Below are 25,156 nucleotides of genomic sequence, written 5' to 3'. Positions count from 1 at the left end.
CACCTCGCTACAACCTCCTCACAGGTACTTGGAGAGAGCGAGAAGGTCTCCCCTCAGCCGCCGCTTCTCCAGGCTAAACGAGCCCAGTTCCCTCAGCCGCTCCTCATCAGACTTGTTCTCCAGACCCTTCGCCAGCTTCCTTGCCCTTCTCTGGACACGCTCCCGCACCTCAGTGTCCTTCTTGTACTGAGGGGCCCAAAACGGAAACACAGCAGTCGAGGTGCGGCCTCACCCGTGCCGAGCGCAGGGGGCACGATCGCTTCCCTACTCCTGCTGGCCACGCTATTCCTGATGCAAGCCAGGATGCTGTTGGCTTTCTTGGCCACCTGGGCACACCGCCGGCTCATGTTCAGCCGGCTGTCAGCCAGCACCCCCGGGGCCTTTTCCGCCGGGCAGCTTTCCAGCCACTCTTCCCCAAGGCCGTCGCGTTGCATGGGGTTGTTGCGACCCAAGGGCGGGAGCTGGCGCTTGGCCTTGTTGAACCTCATACAGCTGGCCTGGGCCCATCGATCCAGCCTGCCCAGACCCCTCTGCAGAGCCGTCCTACCCTCAGGCAGATCGACAGCCACCTGAAAGGAGGCTGTAGCCAGGAGGGGCTCGGTCTCTTCTCCCAGGTAACAAGCGACAGGACGAGAGGAAACGGCCTCAGGTTGCGCCAGGGGAGGTTTCCGTGGCACGTTAGGAAAAATTTCTTCACCGGAGAAGCACTGTCGAGCACTGGAAGAGGCTGCCCAGGAAAGTGCTGGAGCCACCGTCCCCGCAGGTAGTCAAAGGACCTGTAGACGTGGCGCTTCGGGACATGCTGGGCAGCGTCAGGTTTACGGCTGGACGCGATGACCTTAAGGGTCTTTTCCAGCCCAAAGGCTTCTATGATCCTACGAGTCTAACCCGGATGAACTGTCTTAAGATAAAGATGCGTAGGTAGATAGAGAGTTGACGTTGTCTCCTGTGTAGTAGTCACGGTCAGGTAAGCCTGCCTGAAGGAGCCCAGCTGATTGCAAGGAGGAGAAGGACAGCCCCCACCCTGAGGAATAAAGGACACCCCTGGACTATCGAGAGAAGGCCAGCACCCCAGCCCCTGCCACACCGCTGCAAAACCCTCCCGTTAGCTGGCATGCCAGAGAAGTGACGGTAGCGAGAGCGACGCCAGGGACCTTTCGATCAAGAGAGAAGCAGACGGATGATGACGCCGTAGACTCGAGGTGCTCTGCAAAACAGCAGGACGTGTGTGTGCGCGTCTGCGTGCGGGCTGAGCAGCGAGGGGCCGAATCACGTTGTACCTGAGCGCTCCAGAGGTCTAAGGACCAAGTGTGAAAGCGCAGCCGGGGTGTCCCGACGGGAAGGGGCCACCTCACGCCCATGAGGACGGAACGACTCTTGTCACGCGGTCCTTGGCGTCGCCGCCTCTCTCGTGGGCCGGCACGGGCCGGTTGGCGAAAGTTTGGTGACACCGGGAGGCCCCGAGCAGGCACCCGGCAGCAGCAGGAGGCCTTCCGCTCTGGCAGCAGAGGAGAAGCTGGCCGGAGGGGAAGCAGGGGCAGGGAAGCGGGGAGGAAGGCGAGGGGCCGCGGCGGTGCCGCCCGGCTGCAGCTGGAGGCGGGGGCAGGTGGGGTCGGTGCGGGGCCTGGGGGCCTGTGGAGAGCGGGGAAATGGAGGCGGGGGGCGAGAGGCGGGTGTGCGCGGGAGGGGCAGGCGGGTGTGCGTGTGGCGGAGGAGCAGAGGGGGGTGTCAGGCGGTCGGTGTCGGGTCCCGCGGCCGTGGGCGGCGGCGCGTCCGCGGGGCGGGCGCGCGGGGCGCGGGTGCGAGCGGTGGGGCGCAGGGCGGTGTGAGGCCTGTAGGGGTCGCTGTGCGCGCCCCGGTGGTGGGGATCGGCGTTAGACGAGCGGCCAGGTCGCGGGACGCTGGTCCGCAGGGCACCGAGTTCGATCCCCACCACCACCTTTTGCCCGCGGGCAGCCCGCCACGGGGCCCCGCGCACCTTGCTCCGCCTCTCGCCATCGCCTCGGCCGCACCTGGGCTAGCGCCGCACGGGCACCTTTGCCTTTCCTCCTTCACCCGACACGAGCCGCAGCCCGCAGCATCCTTCTTGCCCTCTGGCTCTGTCCTCCCCTCCCACGGGAGAGGGCAGGGAGCCCCAGGCAGCAGGGGCGCCTGCCTGCTGCCCGCGCTCAACCCCACACCCCAGCCAGAGGAAAGGCTGACCTGGAAAAGCGAGGCAGCAGCAAGGCAAAGGAGGGCTGCGGGCGCAGCGGAAATCCTGCGGCGGCTCCAGTCCTGCGGCTGCCTGCCAGAGGCGGGGGGGCTGCACGACTCGGCACGCCCCAGCCACATACACCTCCTCGTAGGAAAAGTCGCGTTCCCTGACTCTGGGACCAATTCGTCTTTCGCTATGGGGCCGCTTCGTCTTTAGCCTCTGAAGGGTGGCAGCCGACACCAAGTTGGGCGGGAGCGTTGATCTGCTTGAGGGCAGGAAGGCTCTCCAGAGGGACAGAATCATAGAATCGGTCAGGTTGGAAAAGACCTCGAAGATCATCTAGTCCAACCGTCAACCCAACACCTCCATGCCTGCTAAACCACGTCCCAAACCGCCACGTCTACACGTTTTTTGAACGCCTCCAGGGATGGTGACTCCACCACCTCTCCGGGCAGCCTGTTCCAGCGCTTGACCACCCTTTCAGTCAAGAAATTTTTCCTAATATCCAATCTAAACCTCTCCTGAGGCAACTTGAGGCCATTTCCTCTCGTCCTATCGCTAGTTACTTGGGAGACGAGACCGACACCCACCTCGCTACAACCTCCTCACAGGTACTTGGAGAGAGCGAGAAGGTCTCCCCTCAGCCGCCGCTTCTCCAGGCTAAACGAGCCCAGTTCCCTCAGCCGCTCCTCATCAGACTTGTTCTCCAGACCCTTCGCCAGCTTCCTTGCCCTTCTCTGGACACGCTCCCGCACCTCAGTGTCCTTCTTGTACTGAGGGGCCCAAAACGGAAACACAGCAGTCGAGGTGCGGCCTCACCCGTGCCGAGCGCAGGGGCACGATCGCTTCCCTACTCCTGCTGGCCACGCTATTCCTGATGCAAGCCAGGATGCTGTTGGCTTTCTTGGCCACCTGGGCACACCGCCGGCTCATGTTCAGCCGGCTGTCAGCCAGCACCCCCGGGGCCTTTTCCGCCGGGCAGCTTTCCAGCCACTCTTCCCCAAGGCCGTCGCGTTGCATGGGGTTGTTGCGACCCAAGGGCGGGAGCTGGCGCTTGGCCTTGTTGAACCTCATACAGCTGGCCTGGGCCCATCGATCCAGCCTGCCCAGACCCCTCTGCAGAGCCGTCCTACCCTCAGGCAGATCGACAGCCACCTGAAAGGAGGCTGTAGCCAGGAGGGGCTCGGTCTCTTCTCCCAGGTAACAAGCGACAGGACGAGAGGAAACGGCCTCAGGTTGCGCCAGGGGAGGTTTCCGTGGCACGTTAGGAAAAATTTCTTCACCGGAGAAGCACTGTCGAGCACTGGAAGAGGCTGCCCAGGAAAGTGCTGGAGCCACCGTCCCCGCAGGTAGTCAAAGGACCTGTAGACGTGGCGCTTCGGGACATGCTGGGCAGCGTCAGGTTTACGGCTGGACGCGATGACCTTAAGGGTCTTTTCCAGCCCAAAGGCTTCTATGATCCTACGAGTCTAACCCGGATGAACTGTCTTAAGATAAAGATGCGTAGGTAGATAGAGAGTTGACGTTGTCTCCTGTGTAGTAGTCACGGTCAGGTAAGCCTGCCTGAAGGAGCCCAGCTGATTGCAAGGAGGAGAAGGACAGCCCCCACCCTGAGGAATAAAGGACACCCCTGGACTATCGAGAGAAGGCCAGCACCCCAGCCCCTGCCACACCGCTGCAAAACCCTCCCGTTAGCTGGCATGCCAGAGAAGTGACGGTAGCGAGAGCGACGCCAGGGACCTTTCGATCAAGAGAGAAGCAGACGGATGATGACGCCGTAGACTCGAGGTGCTCTGCAAAACAGCAGGACGTGTGTGTGCGCGTCTGCGTGCGGGCTGAGCAGCGAGGGGCCGAATCACGTTGTACCTGAGCGCTCCAGAGGTCTAAGGACCAAGTGTGAAAGCGCAGCCGGGGTGTCCCGACGGGAAGGGGCCACCTCACGCCCATGAGGACGGAACGACTCTTGTCACGCGGTCCTTGGCGTCGCCGCCTCTCTCGTGGGCCGGCACGGGCCGGTTGGCGAAAGTTTGGTGACACCGGGAGGCCCCGAGCAGGCACCCGGCAGCAGCAGGAGGCCTTCCGCTCTGGCAGCAGAGGAGAAGCTGGCCGGAGGGGAAGCAGGGGCAGGGAAGCGGGGAGGAAGGCGAGGGGCCGCGGCGGTGCCGCCCGGCTGCAGCTGGAGGCGGGGGCAGGTGGGGTCGGTGCAGGGCCTGGGGGCCTGTGGAGAGCGGGGGAAATGGAGGCGGGGGGCGAGAGGCGGGTGTGCGCGGGAGGGGCAGGCGGGTGTGCGTGTGGCGGAGGAGCAGAGGGGGGTGTCAGGCGGTCGGTGTCGGGTCCCGCGGCCGTGGGCGGCGGCGCGTCCGCGGGGCGGGCGCGCGGGGCGCGGGTGCGAGCGGTGGGGCGCAGGGCGGTGTGAGGCCTGTAGGGGTCGCTGTGCGCGCCCCGGTGGTGGGGATCGGCGTTAGACGAGCGGCCAGGTCGCGGGACGCTGGTCCGCAGGGCACCGAGTTCGATCCCCACCACCACCTTTTGCCCGCGGGCAGCCCGCCACGGGGGCCCCGCGCACCTTGCTCCGCCTCTCGCCATCGCCTCGGCCGCACCTGGGCTAGCGCCGCACGGGCACCTTTGCCTTTCCTCCTTCACCCGACACGAGCCGCAGCCCGCAGCATCCTTCTTGCCCTCTGGCTCTGTCCTCCCCCTCCCACGGGAGAGGGCAGGGAGCCCCAGGCAGCAGGGGCGCCTGCCTGCTGCCCGCGCTCAACCCCACACCCCAGCCAGAGGAAAGGCTGACCTGGAAAAGCGAGGCAGCAGCAAGGCAAAGGAGGGCTGCGGGCGCAGCGGGAAACCTGCGGCGGCTCCAGTCCTGCGGCTGCCTGCCAGAGGCGGGGGGGCTGCACGACTCGGCACGCCCCAGCCACATACACCTCCTCGTAGGAAAAGTCGCGTTCGTCAGCTTTCTTCATTACCGCGGCCGCATGTGAGCCCCAAAGCCGGAGGCCCCACCGAAGCGGCTGTATGTACTGGATTTCCCTCACTTCTCTCTCTGGTTAAACTTGCAGCTCCCCGACACGCCCCGCCCATTCTCCGAGCTAAAGCATGCCGTGGCTCCTCCCCTCTTCCTTTCCTGTTAAAGGAGGATGGCGGAGGTCACTTTTCCCGTCATGCTTTGTGGGTTCGGCTGCTGCTTCTTCTTAGTGGACGCTGCCATCAAAATGGCGGCAGCGGCGGGATATATGATTTGGGTTTATATAGTCAGTGTGTGAGAGGGTAGGTGACACGCCATGGATGCTGTGGGTTCTCTGAAGTCCCTTCTCCTGGCAGCCACACAGTACCGGACCGCCAAGACACCGTCCAACGCGGCGGTCCTGCAGCGGAGCTTGGAGGTGAGAGCGGCGCCGGTCCTGGGTCCTAGGGCCGCGGTGGGAGCGGGCAGCGCGGCGCGGCCGCGAATGTGGGGCTGAGCGTGGTGTTCCCTCCACCTTGGGGGCACGCGTGGCTTTTCTCGGAGCCCGGCCTAGGGTGGTTTCTTTTCGCCGTCATCGCCCTGGGCGGCTGCAGCGGGCTCTGGAGCCGCTGGGGCCCTGGCCGGCTCTGTCCCGGCGTTGCCTGTAGGCGCCCGTTTGGGCTGGCTCGGCCAGGCCCGTGGCTTCCTTTGTGGCTCAGCGGCCGGAGACGGGGCCTGTCGCCCGCTGACCGATTGCCAGGGGAGCTGGTGGCCAAGCGAGGCCGTCGGACAGAAGAAATTTTTCTGTTTTTAGCAATATCTCCGGACTGTTTCTATGTCCGTTATTATAACGTTTTACGGTTTTTGTGTGTACTTACAGATGTGTGCAGTACGTTTATGTGCACCTAGGCTAAGCATATAATGTGTTTTATGAGGGAGTTTTCTTTTTTTTTTTTCCATATCCCCTAAATTCTGACCCACAAGGATCATTTCTTTTCACAATGTAAAAATAGACTTTGACTGATGAACTGGTCTTTTATCTGGAGTTTGCCAGTTTTGTGCAACGCGTAATCGAAGGCTTTTGCTGCTGAGGCATAGGCCTTTCCATTTCCTTGACCTCCAGGTAGAGCCTTGTGTACGACCCTTGCGGTGGGCATGTTTGGTTTGGCAAGAGATTGACACATTGACTGAATTGCTTATCCTGCAGGGTACTTTTTTCAAATACAGATTTATTTTTTTAATTGTTAAAACATTAATATAAGAGTTAGTACTCAGCTTAGCTTTTTTTCTCTGTATCCATTGTAAAGAGGTAGATGGGATATGCAAAAACACTATGTTGCTCTATTATGCAAGTATAACTCGTGTCTACCTGTATTGATGTGCACGTGTATAACTTTCAGCATCTTCTTATATAGGTTTCCCTGAACTCGGGTTCCATTTTTTAATCTCGAGCACAGAGTGCTCCCAGAGCAGCACTACCTGTTACTGCTTATCCTTCCTGCAGAGTGGCACCTTTGGATTCCTGTCCATGTCTTTAGAAAGCAGGCTGTTGGGCTGAGCTGAAGGCTGATTATTAAATGTCTGTGTTGAGCAATCTGTTTGGCTGTTCTTTCAAAATAAAAAACCCCTACCTTTTATCTATGCTAGAACATATGTAGGAAGAGTAATGTGGTATTAATTCTGTTCAGTGTGTGAGGAAATACAATGTGTTGCTCTGCTACATCTATGAGATTGAAAACAGTGCTCTTACTATGAATGCTGTCAGCAAGCAAACAAAAGAAGATCCAATATATTATAAATGATCACAATGTAAACTTACTACTTTCCAAGAGTAAAGGTAATGCATCCACAAGAATGAAAACCTTTTTTTTAAAAAACTTTTTTTCTGCAGCAAATGTGAATACAAATGTCCTGTTAGAGTGCAATACATTCCTGGTTTGCCAAATAGGGCAAGATCTATTTCATACAACTCTGTGCTTTGACTTCTGTGTTAAATACTTTGCAGTTGAGTAATTAAGGTTGTTTTTCTCCCTTCATCTCCAGGTTATCTCTGGACTGAAGCTTACACGATTATTTGCTTCAAACCAGATTCTACCAAGTGAATGTCTCAGTTGCCTAGTAGAACTCCTTGAGGATGCTAATATAAACCCATCTCTAACCTTGTCTGTGGTTACTTTGCTATCACAGCTAGGTAAGGTTTGCATCTGAACTTTTTATCTTTGGTCTGGGAAAGAGAAGACAAGACAGGTGCTGATTCTGTGGCGTGGGTGATGAACTTCTTGGAAAAAGCATAAGGTGTGAAAGATTAAGTGTTTTTCATTGTAGTGGAGTGCTTGGCTGAGCCACCTGACTATACATACAAGGCCAGATAAGATGTTAAATCAACATGAGAAGCAGATTTGAAGTCATCACTGTGAAATGACAATGATCATGCTTCTCAGAATTTGTTTCCTCAGTGGGTGGGGAATTATTCTCTTGTCCTTGATTTTTGGAGCTTGAAAAGACTACCTTTTTTTAATGAAGTGAAGAAACCTGCCTAGGGGATGCAAAGACAGGGACAAGCCATGTTATATCAACAATTGTCATCACCTCAGTTTACCTCTCCCATTGGAGTGTTTGCTGGGCGTCAGTTTGGGCTCTCCAGTGGCCTGGGCCTGTGTGCATCAAGTTTCCCAATTACATATTAAGTTCTACTGCCTCTTACTTGTTTCTTGAGATGCATTTTTTTTTTCTTTCCATTTCACAGAAGTAGGACTTCATTGTCTAGGGAGCTCTGTGCTCACCATAACCTACGTGTGGAGGTTACATATACATGGAAAAATTATCCCTTCACTGCTTAGTTTCTCATCATGTATGAGTAGTTATTCAAGATTTGAGTCCTTTATGATGACCCCTTGTTTATCTTCTCTGATTCTTGGGGTTTTTAGCCTCTTTGAGTTTCCTTTTAGGTTTTTGAAACAGTTACTGTAAAATTATGTTTGTTGCTGGGGTTCTTAACTGTCTTTTCCAACCTGTTGGGTCTGGAAAATTTTAAGAATTAGTCCTGCTCCAACTGACCTGTTGCTTTACCTGTCATCCTTGTTTGCTACATCTTTTCCAGGACTGCCTAAGCAGAACTGGCTTTTTTATTTAACTATTACTAGATAAACCTATCAAGGCATCAGTTTTACTCTAGTTGCCCACCATAGTGTGAAGCAAGAAACTGAGATCATTGATTTTAAGCTTTAAAGCCTTTTAAGTTCAGGTTTCAAGATCTCAAACAAAACTAAAATTTTGTTGTAGGTAGGAGGTAGGCCATTCCTTCAGTGTACAAGCATCTTAAGGAAAAGTATTAGTGTTTCAATTAACTGTAAGTTCAGAAGTAAGGTAGAGATGCAAGTGCATAGGAGCTGTGATTTATTTGTAATTATTTGTGAAATATACATGAAACACTGGTCAAAGACTTTGGCTTCTGCTTAGATTGGTAGCTAATATAACAGTTGCTTTTGCTATTGGATGGGGTTTTTTGTTAATAATTCTTAAATTCTAGCTTTAGACAATGAAATTAGAGAAGCTCTCCAGGATACCTACAATCTGACCAGTGTGCTGGCAGGAGTGGTTCATCGAAGTTCTACTAATCTTAGCGACCCAGTCTTATTACAGGTAACGGGAACTAATTCTTAATAATATTTTGCTACTGTTACATAGTATACATTATACTGTATGTGTATAATAACTCTTTAAAAGCTGTATCTGAAATAATGTGTTGAGGGAAAGTTGACTTTAGCTGTGTACTTTATTTGCTGTATGAGGCTAGTATGACAGGATTTTAATATTGCATAGAGTTATCTGTATTTTCTCTTTAATCTTGCTTGTGCTTCTCCCCTGCTCTAATTTAAAACAAACAAACAAAAAACAAACAAACCCTCCTCCCCGCAAAAAAACCCCAACAAACCAAAAACACCAACCAAAACCAACAACCAAACAAAAAGCCTGGGTTTGAAATTATTTCAAGAAATCCCTGCTTGAGAGCTTGGAAAGTTATTTCTCAGTTGAGGTATTTAGTTATTTCTCCTAATGTTCATAACAAAAGCCTGAAGATTGTTTTGCCTAATCAATTCTTTGACAGGTAATTGTGAAGGAGTGGAAGGAAAGCTGTGGCTACCAGTTCTCATGGAAGGTTTGCAGGGCATGTATGCCTCCTTCCCTCTGGTCAGTGCTATCTGCCAGTGAATGCAGGGGGCTGTGCTAATGGAAGCTTACTTTTAGGAGCCAAGTGCAGACATTGATTTTTTTTTTTTTTTTTTGTGAACACATGCTATCTCACAGTCTGACTTCACCAATTTTAACCTGTACTTTCTGTGTATTGAACAGTAAAGTTGAGCAAATTTTTCTTTATTTGTTTTTTAAATATGCACAGGTTTTCCCATATGTGGCTCAGACTTCAGCAAGTGCTTGCTGGCTACCTGTGGTCACATCTCTTTTCTGGAGAGGGAAAATAGAAAATGAATTTGCTAGCAGTTCTGTTGCCCTTGATCTGTGGAAAATTAGTCAAGCATCCAGTAAAGAATGCTTTTCTCACAGTTTGTCAGTTTCTCAAAGCACTAGGAGTACCAGAAGGTGAGGGATCCAGGTGACTTCCCAGTCAGTGGGAGAGATTTTGTAGTCACCAAGTAGATCCCATTATAAGACCTTTAAGTTCTTAGATATTTATATGTTTCAGCTGCTATCCTATGCTGTGATTTTTGTCATGTTTGAGTATATTAACTTTATATTAACTCAGTTCTGTTATGTGCTGAAAGAATGCTGTATGAAGGACTTTACTACCATTAGATGTGTTGGCAGTCTTTACAGCAAACCTGTTTTCCTGTAAACATACTTGCTGCAAGAGGTTGCAAAGTATTTTTTGGATTTTGGTGAGACTTCTAGATCTTTCAATAGGACAAAGCTCCTTTCTCACTGACAGAATGGAGAACTTGCTGATGAAGCAAAAGGGAGAATTGAATGGGCTAAAAAGGTAACTGCTCTGTCAAAATAAAACCTTATTCATCTGCTTGGGCTTTTAATAAGTATGTGAGTGTGGTAGGACATTACTTGATGGGCTTGCAACAGCTTGTGTAATTGTTATGTTAACATTAGAGTCTGAAAGTTAATTCAGTTGTGGTGTCTTGTTATTTGTCCTTTCAGTTTCAGCTTTTGTAACTTGTAACATTCTTCAGTGACATGCTATAGGAAAGACATGTGAATAGGTTTTTATTTCCTCAGAGTATTCAGTTGCTGCAGAGGCTAACCTACAATGTTCAAGTTTTTTGCGCTGGTGCCAACATCGATGAATTAATTTCATTTCTAATGCATCATGTGTAAGTGTGTACTCAGTTGTCTTTTCTTATGGGAAATACCTAGCTAAGTTTCTAAACTTTCTGAAGGCCATTAGCATATTGCATTAACCTGGTCTCCAGAGTAAGCTGTGGCACTTTTGCTCTGAAGTTAACAGTTTTTTCTTTGAAAACCACGTTTTTACAGATTGTCAAATGCAGTGATTGTGGGACTTTGGGTGATTGAATATTAATTGGCCTCTTAGCCCACCTCCAAACCCCCAGGAGCAGGGAGCTAACAAAGAGAAAAGGCAGGAGAAAATTCATGCTTGTCATTAGGAACAGACTTATGTTAGATTAATATGAATTTTGTGCAAATCTCCTTGTAAGATCTAATTACTATTAAAAGCACCTGCAATAAACAACCTTTGATAGTACTGATCTCTGATACTGTTTTTTTTACAGATGTGTTCAGTTAAAAACTGCCCACACTATGGGGATTGCAATCTGAATTTTGCTTTGCTTGGTGGAATGGTATCTAATTAAAAAATGAAACAAAAAAACCCCCAAAATAAAAAGTCCCCCAACCACCCTGCCCCCCAACCCACAAATTCTTGTAACTAAGTTCTGGATGCTTTAATAAACATCTTTGTATAAATTTCTGGACTTTTCTTTTAAGTCAGTCCACTGAAGATGAGTTAACGATACCGTGTTTAGGACTCCTGGCAAACCTCTGTCGTCACAACTTATCTATTCAGACTCAGATAAAATCTTTGGTAAGAGTTTTGCTTTTGTCACGTGAGTCTCTGGCTTGAGGGCAAAAGAGTTACTTGACTCTGGGGAATCACCTTAGTATTTCTTACGCACTTGTTTGCAGCAATAATAACCCTGACCTGTTTGTTCTCCAGAGTTGGCGGTTATTTCTCCTGTATTGGAGAAAATACCCAACCTCCTGTTCTACTGGTTATTCTCTTTCCTTCTCTACATTTCTGTGTTGTTGCAGTAGTTTGTGTTATGCATTCAGTTTCTGCAACTGTTCTCTGCAAATGAAAGACGAATTTAAAATTTGAGCATTCGTCCTTAGAAAAACTAAATGTTGTTAACACATAAGGACTGTAGTTGGATTTTTGGTAAGCTGCATTAACTTTGGCCAAGAAAGAGCTCTGCCTTTTAAAAGAAAAATCAATAAAATACCACTGATCTTTATGTCAGGTCAGGGCCCTTGAATCCTCAAATACACATCCATATCTGAGCTACTCAGTTCCTGTCTCTCCAGAAATCAGTGCAAGCATAGCTTATTTTTCAATTCAGAAATACAAATTCATCTACATGGCAGTGAATGTTGTACTGTTTACCTTGGAAGAAAGGTGGGGGGGGAAGGAGGAACTATTGTCAGGTCTGGTCACTGAGCAGAGAAGAGGTGGGTGTCAATTTTCAGTGGTTATTTTTGATTAGAGACTTTAGCAAAATGACTTTCTCATCTTTCTTTAAAATAATGATGGAATTTCTTCCTTTTTTTCCTTTTCCTTATACAAGTTCAACAGCGAATTTAGTCATTGACATCAACACCAGTATTGTGCAGTAGAACCCAAAAATAGATTTCCTAGAGAACAGTTATTATTCTAATATTTTTTGTATTATTCATGATTTGTACAGCTTATTAGTAAATATGTACAATCTGTAAGTTGCTGTTTTTATAGAACAGAATAAAATGTATAATGCCTATGTTTCTCCCTTTTGCTTTAGAATAATGTGAAGAGTTTCTATCGTACCTTAATAAGTTTCCTGGCCCATAGTAGTTTGACTATGGTTGTGTTTGCACTTTCAGTATTATCAAGCCTTACTTTAAATGAAGAAGTAGGAGAAAAAGTAAGTGATATTTTAAAGTCTGTTCTATTCTTTAGTTGTAGATAAAACTAATAGTCACACTGGCAAAATAAAATTCTAATGCCAGCTAGTTTTAATAAGCAAGAGACACAGCAAAGTAAGTATGTGCCCATACATAATTTTCTTCTTCCTTTCAGCTCTTTCATGCTCGAAATATCCATCAGACATTTCAGTTAATATTCAATATTGTTGTAAATGGAGATGGTACTCTAACAAGAAAATACTCTGTTGATCTACTCATGGATCTTCTGAAGAACCCCAAAGTTGCAGATTATCTTACCAGGTATGGCTTCACTTCCTAAAAGTACAGGATATTTTTCCGAAGCTCTTGTTCAGTTCCTTTGCTATATGCTATTTGTATTCTGAACCAAACATTGGAAAAAAATTCCCTAGATGCTTTTTTGAAACTTACTGGTTGATTATAACTGCTGTACCTGAAACTAAAGGATTCTTGTGTTTCTAGTTTCACACAGCAGTGTGAATCAAAAACTGTTTTTTCATTGTCACTTAAGGAATATTTAATAGTTGTGTTCAGTAATTCTTTCTCTGGACAGTATTGGTTGTCAGACAACTTGATGAAGAGCATCTTGCCTTTTGCAGGCCTGTATTATCTTGAAGTGGAATAGTATGGTTCAAGTTGTAATAATTTTACTGGAGGACATTACAGAGTAGTTCTGTGGAGGGCTTGACTGGTTCTGCAAATTCAGCTAGTAGAATTTAGTTGCTAAATTTTAATCTATATCTAGCAGTAAAAATACCTGGAAAATCTTGTCTTATTTTAAGGAATTTGCTTTTAGTCTTAAAATATTTTTAAAGCTTAGTCTATGTTAAATAGAAATTACATTACCAAAACTATCACTGTAATTGGAGTGTTTGGGGATAAGGAGGAGAATACGGCGCTTGCATTCCTCATTTGGTATAAATGAGTGTTGAAATTCCAACTCTTTTTGTCTCATCTATGTATGCTGTAGATATGAGCACTTTACCTCATGCCTTCGTCAAGTATTAGATCTTCTTCATGGAAGGGATCCCAATTCATCATCTAAGGTATTTATACTTTTTCAGTTTAAGCCTAAGAGGGTACAATTCCTAATCTAGTTCCACTTCTGTAGTCATAAGTAGGTTCCTTGTGTACAAGGATTGATAATGAAATACATTGACTTCAGGACTCATAAGCTTGGTGAATACTGTAGATCACTTAAATTTTTCTAGTTGTTCACAAGGCTGTCAGGTTGAATTTGTAATGGTTGGGTTTTTTGCCAGATTATGTGTGTCTGCTTTCAGGCAACAGACATAAAGGCAAAAAGCCAACATAAACACCTTTTGTGCTTTGGCTAATAAGAAATTTTGGGGTCTACCAGAAATGCAGTGTGCACCCCACTTCATTGGCTAAAACTTGAATTAATACTACTCAGAATTTGAACTGATGATCAGGGAACCATGATGCTAATTTCAAAGACTCAGGAATAAGTTCTTTCATATTAGTTGAACAAATTGATGCCATGTTTGGTTAAGCAGTTAACTGTTGCATTCGACTTTCTCACTGCCACCTTACATAAATTAAACATTGGTCAGCTGTTGCTAAAGGCTAAAATATGAAATGTTGTGAAAATATTTGGGCTTGATACATCTGTGAAATTAATCTTAAGCTTTTTTTATGAATGTGTCTTGCATCATAGTAAATGTTAAATGCTAATGTTTCTGTGTATGATTTTTTTGTTGTTGTTTTGGTTTATTGGTTTTATTTAGAAAGGCATATTGACAAGGAGCTTTCCAGAGTGCTTTCCTCTTCATCTCTGAGTATGCATATGTGCATCCATTTGTGTCTCAGAATATTTTCCCTTCCATAGCTTTCTTCATTCTGAGCATATACACATTTCTATTGCTTATTAGATAGCTAGCCAACAGTCATGCTTTTTAAAAAAGAAGGGAAAGCAATACACTGAATACTAACTGTCACAAGCCTTCACCAGTCTAATGAACTGTATTTCTCCTGTTGACTTGACTTTAAGGAAAGAAAACTATTCTTCAGAAAACTTTAAAGTGCTAAAAGGAGTTGCATAGAACTTACATATCTTTTTAGACTTGTGCTATGGGAGTTGCAATTTCTGTATAAGTACTTGATTTAAAAGCATTTGAACTCTCATTCACTTCACACAGATCTTAGAACTGCTGCTTGCCTTCTGTTCTGTGATAGAACTGCGTCATACCCTGCGGCAGGCAATACTGGAACCATCTGGCTTGCCAGTCTCTGGAAATACCAGATTTGTGACTCGCTCAAAGACTTTTGAACCATCTGTTGCACTGGTGCACTTGTCAAACCAGCCATTGGAAGGCTCTGAAGACTGTTCAGTTCTAGCATTGCAACTTTTCAAAGAGATTTTTGAGGTACCAAGACTGATAACTGAGTTTAAAGAGCTTCTTAGCAGCTATATTTTAATTTATTTTTTAAACAACTGTTAGTATTTTCCTTGAAAAATAGCATGTAAAAATATACCTGAAACAAAATTCTTCCTGTTCTAGAATTCCATACTTTAAACCAACTTTTATTTTAAAGTCATGCTGTATTTTAGGAATATGTCTGCATTGAAAGTTAAGTGGAAGATATGGCAGTTCATGAAGTCATGAGGTAGATACAAAGCTATCAAAGAATTGCTTTCTAGGACTTTTAGAAGTGAGGAAGTTTCTGCTGTTTCTGTGCTCTTTGTTAAACTTCCTCCAGTATGATACTGATCAGCAGTCTTAAACCTGAAACAGGAAGAGGCTGGGAAAGCTAGAAGACAGGCTGGTAGAGGAAGGGGTAGGGTAGGCTTGGCTTCCTTGTTCTGTAGTTTTAAATATTGACATAAAATAAAATGTGTTTATTACAGGATGTTATTAATAGTGGGAACAGCACCTCAGCTGAACACTTTGTGGATCTTTTGCTGCCTGTTCTTCTTGATCATCTTCAGATGCCAGAACAGACTGTGGATGAGCTATTATTGAAGAAAAAGTGTGAAAGAATGGTCAAGGCTATTAATGTTCTGACAAATATCCTTTTTGTGTGCGCCTGTTGGCAGTAAATTTATGCTTCCACCATGATCTGCTTAAGATATTAGAAATGTCCATCTTGGGTCACTTTAATAGCTTTTAATGACAGTAATTGCCCTAATTTTACTTAGGACTGTCATCTTGAAAGACCTTAAGTAGCTTTCTAATTGCTGTGAAATTATTGTGTAATACAGTGGTGCAGGATAAAATGTGGTGGCTGATCAACAGCATAGAAGCACTTCGCAGATCAAAAATGAAGATTAGTGTTTTCTGTTGAAATTACAAGGGGAGTTTGGGTGGCCATCTTCTTGATCAGTATAGTATCTTCACCTAGCTAAGTCAAGTGCAGCTCCCAGATAAATATGATATAAATTTAGATCAGTGGAATGAGGGAAAATAATGTGGAATGATACAGTTTTACAGTCCTCTTGGAGTCCTTAGTATATACACTGTCATGTAGTAAGGCGGACATGACTGCAGGACGTAGTCCTGCATCTAAGCTGTGTTCTGTGAAAAAGTCTCTTTGCTATTTGCTCCTAGAGAACTAGTTCTTGTATTAGGGACTGATTGTTCACTGCCTTTTGTTCATCATCTTTCTTTATGCCACTCACTTTATTGTGGTTTCCCTTAGCTGTCTGTTTCCAAGTAAGTGTGTGTTTTAATTGAAAAGTGAAGCTTACTTGGTTTGTGAGTTAAGCATGACTTAAGTGGTTTATGTAGTTGGGTTTTAAAAGCATTTTTGGAGGCTCTTGTGCTTCAATACACTAACTTTTGTGTCCTTTATTATTAGAAAATGTTGCCTTTTAGTGCCAATACCTAAGCATAGGTGTATTAAGTTTATTCTTAACTCAGTCTACTGCTCTGTAGAGATGACATACTGAAAATGCGTGCCTCGAAGGTACTGACTGCCAGCCAATGCATGTCTCTAATAGAACACCAGTTTACCTATAGTGGGATTGATACTGGTTTGGGGACAAAAGTAGTGGACTCTAAAATGTGGTGAGCACACAAATTTATCTAAAATCTGATTTAGCAAGACTTGTATGACAGTTGTGATATTGTTCCCATGGAAAATATGTTGTAGTTGAAAGTACCATTTAAATGTGTATAAATCAATACTATTTTTAAATCAAACTTAGTATTTTTGTGGCAATAGAAAGTAATGTTGCTGGTCAGTTCAATAAGTAAAACCTAGCTTAAACATTCGGATATTGTTTTCAGCATAAGCTGGAGATCCACTGATGTGGAACAATGACCTTAAGCCTCATGCAGTAGTTCAAGCTTATCCAAGTTGAAGCTTACCAGAACTGCTCATAGCACCTAATTTTTCACTTTGATTTTATGCAACCAGAGTTCAAAAATATAATGTATTGGGAGGGACAGGGAATTATTGCACTGAAAATGGAATATGCATTCCTTTGGCTCAGTGTCATTAACCTGAATGTCGATATAACTAAGTTATATGGCCAAAAACCAGTGAAATATAATTGGACCTATGATTAAACCCTCCTCACATTCAAGCTGAAAGTGGTTTTTTTGGTCTTCACTGTTGCTGTTCTTGGTATGCTGGAGAAGCTCAGCAGCATGTCCAAGGAACTCAGTGATCTCTCTTGGTGTTGGCATTGTTGCCTTGCTAGACATATTTCATTTCTTTGTGAAGGTATTTATTAACTTTTTTAAATTGACTGAATCTATTTATCAGTGCTGATTTGACAAATCTAGCTCTGACTTTTCTCCCACTTTGCTTTTCTATTTGTATGTTTAAAAGCAAACTTGCTGCTGATATTATTTTGAAAACACTTGATCTTATGAGCAGACTGAAGCAGGATGTACCTGGTATGGAGGTCAGCTTCTACAAAATTTTGCAGGTACGATTTTAAAATGTCTTATGAAGTGCATCTGTGAAAAAGTATCATAGTTTTAGTTCTGAACATTTTGCATGCTTATCTCTGAAGTGGTAAAACTTCTAGGAAGATATAGTCCCCTGAGCACAATTCTTAAAGGTTGTTTCATTGTTAATTCTTCTAAAATAAGAGCAGTTTGCTTTTACTCCAATCATTTATTTCAGTAATGCATGTGAAATCATACTTCAGCTGCCTGGTAAGAATTATCCTTTTAAGACTGCATTAGGACTGCAATTTAAAGGTAGCGAACTAGAAAAAGTTATCATAACCATATAATTATTTGTGGTGTTTGTTACTATTAAATATCTACATCTAATTTATGACTTTGCATAGTCAAAACAGCTTCTGGTAACTATTGGTCAGATGGTACCTTAACAATTTACTTTGTAGGTGGAAAAGTAATCCAGATAGTCAAACACTTCATGCTGTTTTAGAAGGTTTTCTTTCAAGAACAGGAATTATGTAATTTAATGGATAGCAATGAGAGTTTTGCAGTCCTCAGAAAATCCTTATAAAACTTAAGCTTGTGACCCTTGATGATAGAAATCAAGCACTTAATTCCTTCAAGTTTTAGTCTCTTTACCTGTTGCATTGGCTTTAATGGGAAAACATGTTTCTAAATAGTCCGAAATGTAAACTATTTTAAAAATCACTTATATTCCATTGACTTCAGGCTCAGAAACTTAGAAGGGCAAACTTTAAGAAGGTAGCTTAAGCTTTGAATAAAACATTTCTGTGCTCATAGGCCTTAATATTGTTATGTCTGCGTGGTGGTTTTGTTGACTGTTATATCTTGTGTTGACCAAAGTAGTTCCTTTTTTAGGATCAACGCTTGATTACGCCTCTGACGCTTGCTTTAACATCAGACCATAGAGAGCAAGTCCAAGTGGGACTTGGAATACTGTTTGAGGCTGCACCCTTACCAGATTTTCCTGCCATAGTGTAAGTTTATTTTTGTGGTAATCTGGTAGGATTTGACATTTTTATGGGTTTAGTGATATGCTTCTTGGCATATTCAGTTCATCAGAGACAGAAACTTTAGAAAAATTGTCTTGTTAAGTTAAGAGGCAGTAGTGAGGCTGGAGGAAGTATTTCAAATGCTGATGGTATTCAATTAACATCAGATCCTAGACAGCATAGTAGTGACTGACTGCTGTCCCTCAGGGTTCATTTGTCTGAAGTCTGTTCTTGAAACTTGCTACTTGGAGTGCATCTAATATTCTGACTCAGATTCCTCTCTCTACTGAACTTCGTCACACATGTCACTCTTTGGTTCCTAAAGCTTTGCTTACCCTTTGCAGTAACTTCCAAGAAAGAACAGAATAGGTTAAGACTCAGGCAGATGGCAGTTCACGTAGTATTTAAGGTGTTCTAAGTAGGGGGAAAAATATTGAGAAGCTATTTGATGGAGTTATTTCTGTATATGTAATACAATTTAAGATTGTTTTTTCCTGTTTTATCATGGTCTTTGCAACCTAGAAAACCAATATGAAACTTCTGCCCTTTTTGTTAGCAGAGCTTTTTGAAAACAAAAATAGGAGTTGTTTGAAAGGACTTTCAGATTGGATGCCTTTGGCATTTGAGCTGCTTTTCTCAAGTGAAAGACTTCTAACATAACTAGCTTATCTTAGAACAGTGACTGAATTACTGCTTATATGGGGGGGAAAAAGTAAAGGAAGATGACCTAACCAAATTATGGTAATCTACCTCATTGTGGTTTTTTGGTTGTTTTTGTGAAAGCTTGTGAAGATAGTGGCATGTACAGAACTTAAAAAAACCCCACAAAACTAAAACAAAAAAACCCTCCCTACACCCTAGGGAATCATACTCTTTTCTATCATAACACAAAAATAGGCTAGTGATAAGAGCACAGTAATAAGAGTCTAAAACTGTGTTCATACTGAAAACATCAGTGCTGTTTTTATGATTACCAACTAGTACTATATATCAATATATCTAGTACTATATATCAATATATATGTAGACTTCAGGAGAGAATACAGGGGGCTAGGGTGGGCGTGTTGTTTACATAGAGGAATGTCTGTAAAACCATCAAAACAGGTACAAAATAAACTTTGAAAGCTGAAGTGCCAACCCAAATAGTTTCAGAAGACGTATGCAGCTCTGGAGGTCTTGTGCTGCAGGGAGTGTTTGGGACCTCTTACTAAGGCTGGGTCAGTAGGAGGTGGTCTTCTAGGCTGCAGGAGGTGTGCAGTTGCTGAGGATCTGTGGTGCCAAGTAAAGGAGCTGCAGGAGGTCAGCAGCCTGTGAGTACTGGAGATGATGAGGAAAAGATTAACCGGATCCTTCTTCAAGACGTTGCAGTTTCAAGTGCCTGAGACCCCAGAAGTACCAAAGGAGGCGTAGACAGAGTCTATGCCTGTTGGGCTGGGAAACAGATTCCTATGAAGGCAATGGCTGGAAGCCATGGGGGCACATGTTCCCCTCGATTCTGCCAGGGAGCAGGGAAGGGCTTGAGGAGGAGTAGACAGATCCTGTAGGTCAACAATTGGTTGTGCATTCAGTGTCAGAAACAGTTTTGGTTTGGTTTCCATGACCGTGAGACTGAAGATCAAGGACTAGCCAACATGATGAGGAGACTTTTAAACAAAAAGCAACGAGAGGGAAAAAGAGGACCAACAATCAAGTGAGGAAGTGGTATACTGGGTTTGGGTTTATGTGAACAGGAGGAACCTTACAATCAACATAATAGGGCTAAAGCTGGGTCACCCCAATATGCACATAAATAAGAGACTGCCTACAGGACAGTATTGTGGGGCAGAAGCCCTCGTACTCTTCCTAGGAAATCAGCAAGATGGTGTGTCTCTCTGAAGTGTGTGCAAAATAATGCACATGGCATTGGGAAGAAACAGGAGGAACTGGAAGTCTGCATGCAGTTACAGGGCTATGGAATCACAGACCTGTAGTGGGATGGCTCACATGACTGGAGTGCTGCAATGGATGGATACAGGATCTTTAGGAAGGATAGGCCAGAAAGGTGAGGAAGGAGACTTGCCCTTTTTATGAGAGAGCAGAGGGAACGCATGAAACTCTGCCTTGGGACAGATAAACTAGCTGAGAGTTTGAGTTAGGATTAGGAGGCAGACCAAAATGGGCAATGTTGTAGTGGGTGTCTGCTGCAGACTGCCAGATCAGAAAGAAGTAGTAGATGAAGCCTTTAGACAACTGGGAAAAGCCTCACATTCACAGGTTGTGGTCCTTGTAGGAGACTTTAACCATCTTGATATCTGCTGGAGAGGTAGCAAAGTAGGGCACAAGCAATCCAGGTTTCTGGAGCACATTGATGACCATTTTGTAACACAGAGGACTGGAGGAGCTGATGATAGGAGACATTCTGCTGGATCTGATTACTACTAAACAAGGAAGAACTGTCTGGTGACGTGAAGGTCAGTGACGTCCTTGGCTGCAGTGACAATGAGATGGTGATGCTCAAGTTCCTGAGATGAGGGAACAGGGCAAAAAGTAGGATCACAACCCTGGACTTCAGGAGAGCAAATCTTGGCCTCTTTTTCATGATCTGCTTGGAAGAATCGCATGGGATGCAGCCCTAGGGAGACAAGGGGTCAAGGAGAGTTGGTTGGTTGATTATTTTTTCTTTTTCCCCTCCTGCCCCATCCTCTTCACTTCTCCTCCCCAAAGGATCATTTTCTTCAAGGCCTTAATGGTCCATCCCATCCCAACAAGCAGAAGATCAAACAAATGTGACAGGAGACCTGCAAGGAGCTCCTGACAAAATTCAAATATAAAAAGGAAGCATACAAGAGGCAGAAGCAGAGACAGAGGACTTGAGAGGAATATAGAGAAAGTGTCCAAGTATACAGGGATGGGGTTAGAAAAGCCAGAGCTCACCTGGAGTTGAACCTGGTGACAGATGTGAAGGGCAACAAGAAAGACTTCTACCAGTACATCATCAGCAGCAGAAGACAGACTATGAAAAATGTGTGCCTTTCTGCTGAATGGGGCAGTGGACCTGATGACAAAGGACATGGAAAAGGTTTACTTACTCAATGCCTTGTTCAGCTTGGTCTTGATATGGTCTTGGTATGATTTGCCTTTGGGAATCCTAGGTCCCTGAGACCAATGGGACAGTCTAGAGGAAGGAAGACTTACCCTGGGTGGCAGAGGATCAGGTTATGGAACATTTAAACCAACTGGACTATACAGAAGTCCACGAGACCTGACAGGATGCATCCATGAGTGCTTAGGGAGTTGACTGATTGCAAGGCCACCCCAGATTATCTTTGAAAAGTCATGGTGATTGGGAAAGGTTCCTGAGGACTAGAAGAAAGCAAATGTGACTTCTGTCTTCAAGAATAGTGAAGATGATCAATAGCACCCTGGACTGCATTAGGAAGAGTACTGCTGGCAGGTCGAAGGTGATCATTCCCCTCTGCTCAACCTTGGCAAGACCACATCTGGAGTGGTATGTCCAGGTCTGGGCTCCCCAATAGAGGACAGACAGACATGCTAGAGTGAGTCCAGTTAAGGGCCATTAAGATCTTTGAGGGATGAGCATCTGTCATACAAGGTGAGACTGAGAGAGCTGGGATTGTTTTGTTTTGAGAAGACATGGGCAGGATCTTATCAATGTGTATAAATGTCTGATGGAAAGGAACAAAAAAGATGGAGACAGAGTCTTCTCAGTGGTATCCGTTGACAGGACAGATGGAGACAGAGTCTTCTCAGTGGTATCCGTTGACAGGACAAGAGGTAGGCACAAACCCGAAATACAAGAAAAAAAACTTTTTACTGTAAGGGGAGTCAAACAAAGGAAAAGGCTTCCCAGAGAAGCTGTGGAGTCTTCGTCCTTTGAGATAGTCAAAACTACTGGATGTAGTCCTGGGCAACCTGCTTAGAGCAGGAGAGTTGAACTAGATGATCTTTAGAGGTCCCTTTCAACCTCAACTGTTCTGTGATCACCTGGTTTTTGTGGATATAGGAAACATTTTTATAATGGCCAGTAACAAATACTCTGGCAGAATGAAGGATCTGTACAATCCATTATGCCTGGAGTTGTACAGTGGAATAGCCAAATAACATGTCTATAAATGTGAGTTAAAAATAGGCTCTGTTCACTTAAGAAAAAATTGAGACAGCACTTCAGTGAGGTGGTTGGGATAATTTAGTAATTAGGGAAACTATGGAAAGGAAAATATTTTTTTTTTTTGACTGGTGTCTCAAAAATCAGCTCTTTTGACTTCTCATTCTTTCTGATTTGGAACATGTCATTAGTAGCTGCCTTGAAAATACCAACCACAAGTTACATACAGACACTGGAATAGAAGTACTGTAATTACTTGTGTCTAAGCTTTTGTGTTTTCTTCCTTGTACAAATTTTAACTGACTACACTTTTATCTGCATACTTGAATTTTGGTTAAAACTTACAAAATGAAATGTGCTGTATTCAATATAGTATTGTATTCAATATAGCATTGACTATATTGTATTGAATACAATATAGTAGTCAATAGAGCATTGACATTCAATATGTATTCAATATAGCATTGCAGACAAGGGAAAACTAAGGTTTATTGGTAGCACTCTGCCTTTTCATGAGTCAATCTTATTTTTATGCCTAAAAAATCCTTACTAAATACCTTCTCAATCTTGCTACTTACAAACAGTGGCCTAGTTAAGTTGAACAATGACATGTGAAATCATGTCTCTTATTAGCTTGAGAAACAGGTTATCTGATCTGTTCTGCTCAGGAAGAGCTGAACACCATGCCCTTTCTGGAGAGATACTGCATTTGTTCCTAAAAGGCCAGCCATGACAGGCTTTCATTTTTTTTCTGCTTTCTGTATCTCTGGACAGTTTGGGCATGTGTCTGTTACTACATCTTAACGTTGTGTGATAATGCGAATGTGACTGTTCCCAGTAGTCTGTTTTCAACTAAAGATAAGTTAATTATATTATGAAATTTTTCTCATCTTCAGTCCTTGCAACAGTATTTGTAGCAGGCTGTTTCATTAATAGCCTTTATGTTTATACAGGCTTGGTGAAAGCATTGCAGCAAATAATGCTTACAGACAACAAGAAATGGAGCATGCATCAAAAAGAATCCAAATGCAGTCCCCCGTGACCAGTGTTACTTCGGTGAGGTGTTCCTCATCCTGTCCTTCAAGTGATGAATCCACAACTTCAAATATTCAGGAATTAATACAAAAACTTCATTCTGGACTAGAGGTTGTTAGAATTTATATACTGTTGTTAAATATTTGACACTTTTACTAAGGGGGATGGAAATTAAAATCCAAGTGTCAGCCTATAGTGCATGTATCAATTGAGTTCAGTTTAGATTTCTACCTATTTAGAATGTGCTCCTTTGACTAAGCTCAGTAGCAGAATTCAATGATGATTCTTTGTGCTACATCAGAAGCTGGGCTCCTTATTGAGATCCCCTTCTCCAGTGGAGTTGTCCACACTCTTCTAGCTGTCAGATTTGGAGGCAGGTGTCAGATATAGTAGCAACTGCCTAGACTTGCTGGGACACATAGAAGGAGCCTCCTCCCATCCCCCTTCCTAAGAAATAGCCTGTGATAAAATAGAGATGATATGCTGCTTTAGGAGAGTATGGTGCATCTCTTGTATGCCCAAACAGGCATATGAATACTTTTCTTTTCTTGCCTGTAGCTGACTACTTAGCATTTGCAGTTCAATTTTTGTGGCCTTCTTGAAAAGGCATTATTATTACTTCAGAAGAAAGTTTTTACTTCCCTCTGCAGCCACATGCGTTGTGAATAAGACACTCAAACAGGCACCACATACAGTGTGTTTCTCTGCAAGCCATACTGTCAGATACTGAATATATTTCCTCTTTCTCTTCTGTTCAAAGCAAGTTAGTTGCTTTGTAGCTGCTTCAGACTGAGTGATGGATTATTGTTTCTATTTTCTTTTGGCTTAAAAGAACAGTATGCAAATTGGGAAGTTAAGGAAAAAGTGCCTGGTAACAGCTTGATATTTGTATTAGTGGCATTGCCTCCAGCCTTAGCTTTGCAACCCTCCTCTCTTTGTTGTAGCTGATAAGAATGAAACTCAGCAAGCTACCAGTTCCAGTCAACTGCTAGAATAATAGTGAAAGAGGTCAAGTGAGTCTTCATTGGCTTACTTAGTACTCTGCTACTGGATGCTCCCATCGATCATCCTTTTCACGACTGCATGTGGCAGTCTGTAGGTGCACTGCTGTGTATATATTAATGTAAGTCAAAGCAGCCACAGGTGCCTAACAGCACTAGTGCAGCAGCTTCCAGTAATGTGACAGATTGTAAAGCTGCTTCGATTTTTGAGGGGAGAAAGTTGTTGAATTGTTGAGTGAATCTTTTCTTAGACCTTCTAATTAGTAGAACTTTCCTTTAAAATTCAATATACACATTCACTTAAAATATCCAGTACTTCATCTCTGTGTGTGTTCCATATGTTGTGTGAAACTCAAATGTGTGTAAAAACATAATTGAGAAAAAACTTTTAATAGTAATACTATACAGAGAGAGTGAAGGGAACTTACATAAGCTTTTTGTATAGTAGTAATGTCTAAAAGGACATAGAGATGACAAGTTTGCGAAAGAAAGAAACTGCTTGTTTCCTACTTCAGGGACAGGAAAATGAGCCAAGAACTGGAGCTATGTAGGGGCTACTGTTACTATACAAAAATTCTTACATGATGGTTCAAAGTGGTGCAGAGATGGTAGCTTCTCCATAGGTGTTCATTGCATGAACAGCTGGGATAGCTTGCACTTGGTCATGCATCAGCATATATGAACAGCTGCTCAAAACTTGTGTTATAGTAGCACTGCCTAAGAAAAAATATCCTGAAATCACCAAGTAGCATTTTCACTTGACTTGGGCATATATATTAATAAACACTTAGGACTCATTGTGCCA

At 44.4% G+C, this 25,156-nt stretch overlaps 1 protein-coding gene across 3 annotated transcripts in view; it reads left to right on the top strand.

The window, feature by feature from the left end:
- The first annotated feature begins 5,369 nt into the window (after positions 1-5,369).
- CIP2A (cellular inhibitor of PP2A) overlaps positions 5,370-25,156 on the top strand; it is a 31,019-nt gene continuing 11,232 nt past the window's right edge. For 2 of the 3 annotated variants that reach the window (XM_072884670.1, XM_072884664.1), the window contains exons 1-14: positions 5,370-5,577; positions 7,182-7,329; positions 8,668-8,780; positions 10,383-10,477; positions 11,112-11,208; positions 12,179-12,301; positions 12,457-12,602; positions 13,291-13,366; positions 14,480-14,707; positions 15,190-15,349; positions 16,207-16,348; positions 17,118-17,217; positions 18,077-18,195; positions 23,269-23,461. In XM_072884670.1, coding sequence (XP_072740771.1) covers positions 5,476-5,577; positions 7,182-7,329; positions 8,668-8,780; positions 10,383-10,477; positions 11,112-11,208; positions 12,179-12,301; positions 12,457-12,602; positions 13,291-13,366; positions 14,480-14,707; positions 15,190-15,349; positions 16,207-16,348; positions 17,118-17,217; positions 18,077-18,195; positions 23,269-23,461 — 1,842 coding nt within the window. In that variant the 5' untranslated portion in view covers positions 5,370-5,475. The remainder of the gene's footprint in view (positions 5,578-7,181; positions 7,330-8,667; positions 8,781-10,382; positions 10,478-11,111; positions 11,209-12,178; positions 12,302-12,456; positions 12,603-13,290; positions 13,367-14,479; positions 14,708-15,189; positions 15,350-16,206; positions 16,349-17,117; positions 17,218-18,076; positions 18,196-23,268; positions 23,462-25,156) is intronic. The other variant, XM_072884677.1, reaches the window with a different exon arrangement.

The sequence above is a fragment of the Ciconia boyciana genome, chromosome 1, assembly GCF_034638445.1.
Source record: "Ciconia boyciana chromosome 1, ASM3463844v1, whole genome shotgun sequence".
NCBI lineage: Eukaryota > Metazoa > Chordata > Aves > Ciconiiformes > Ciconiidae > Ciconia > Ciconia boyciana.
Note: the sequence above shows the minus strand (reverse complement) of the source record. Positions and strands in the feature narration are given on the sequence as shown.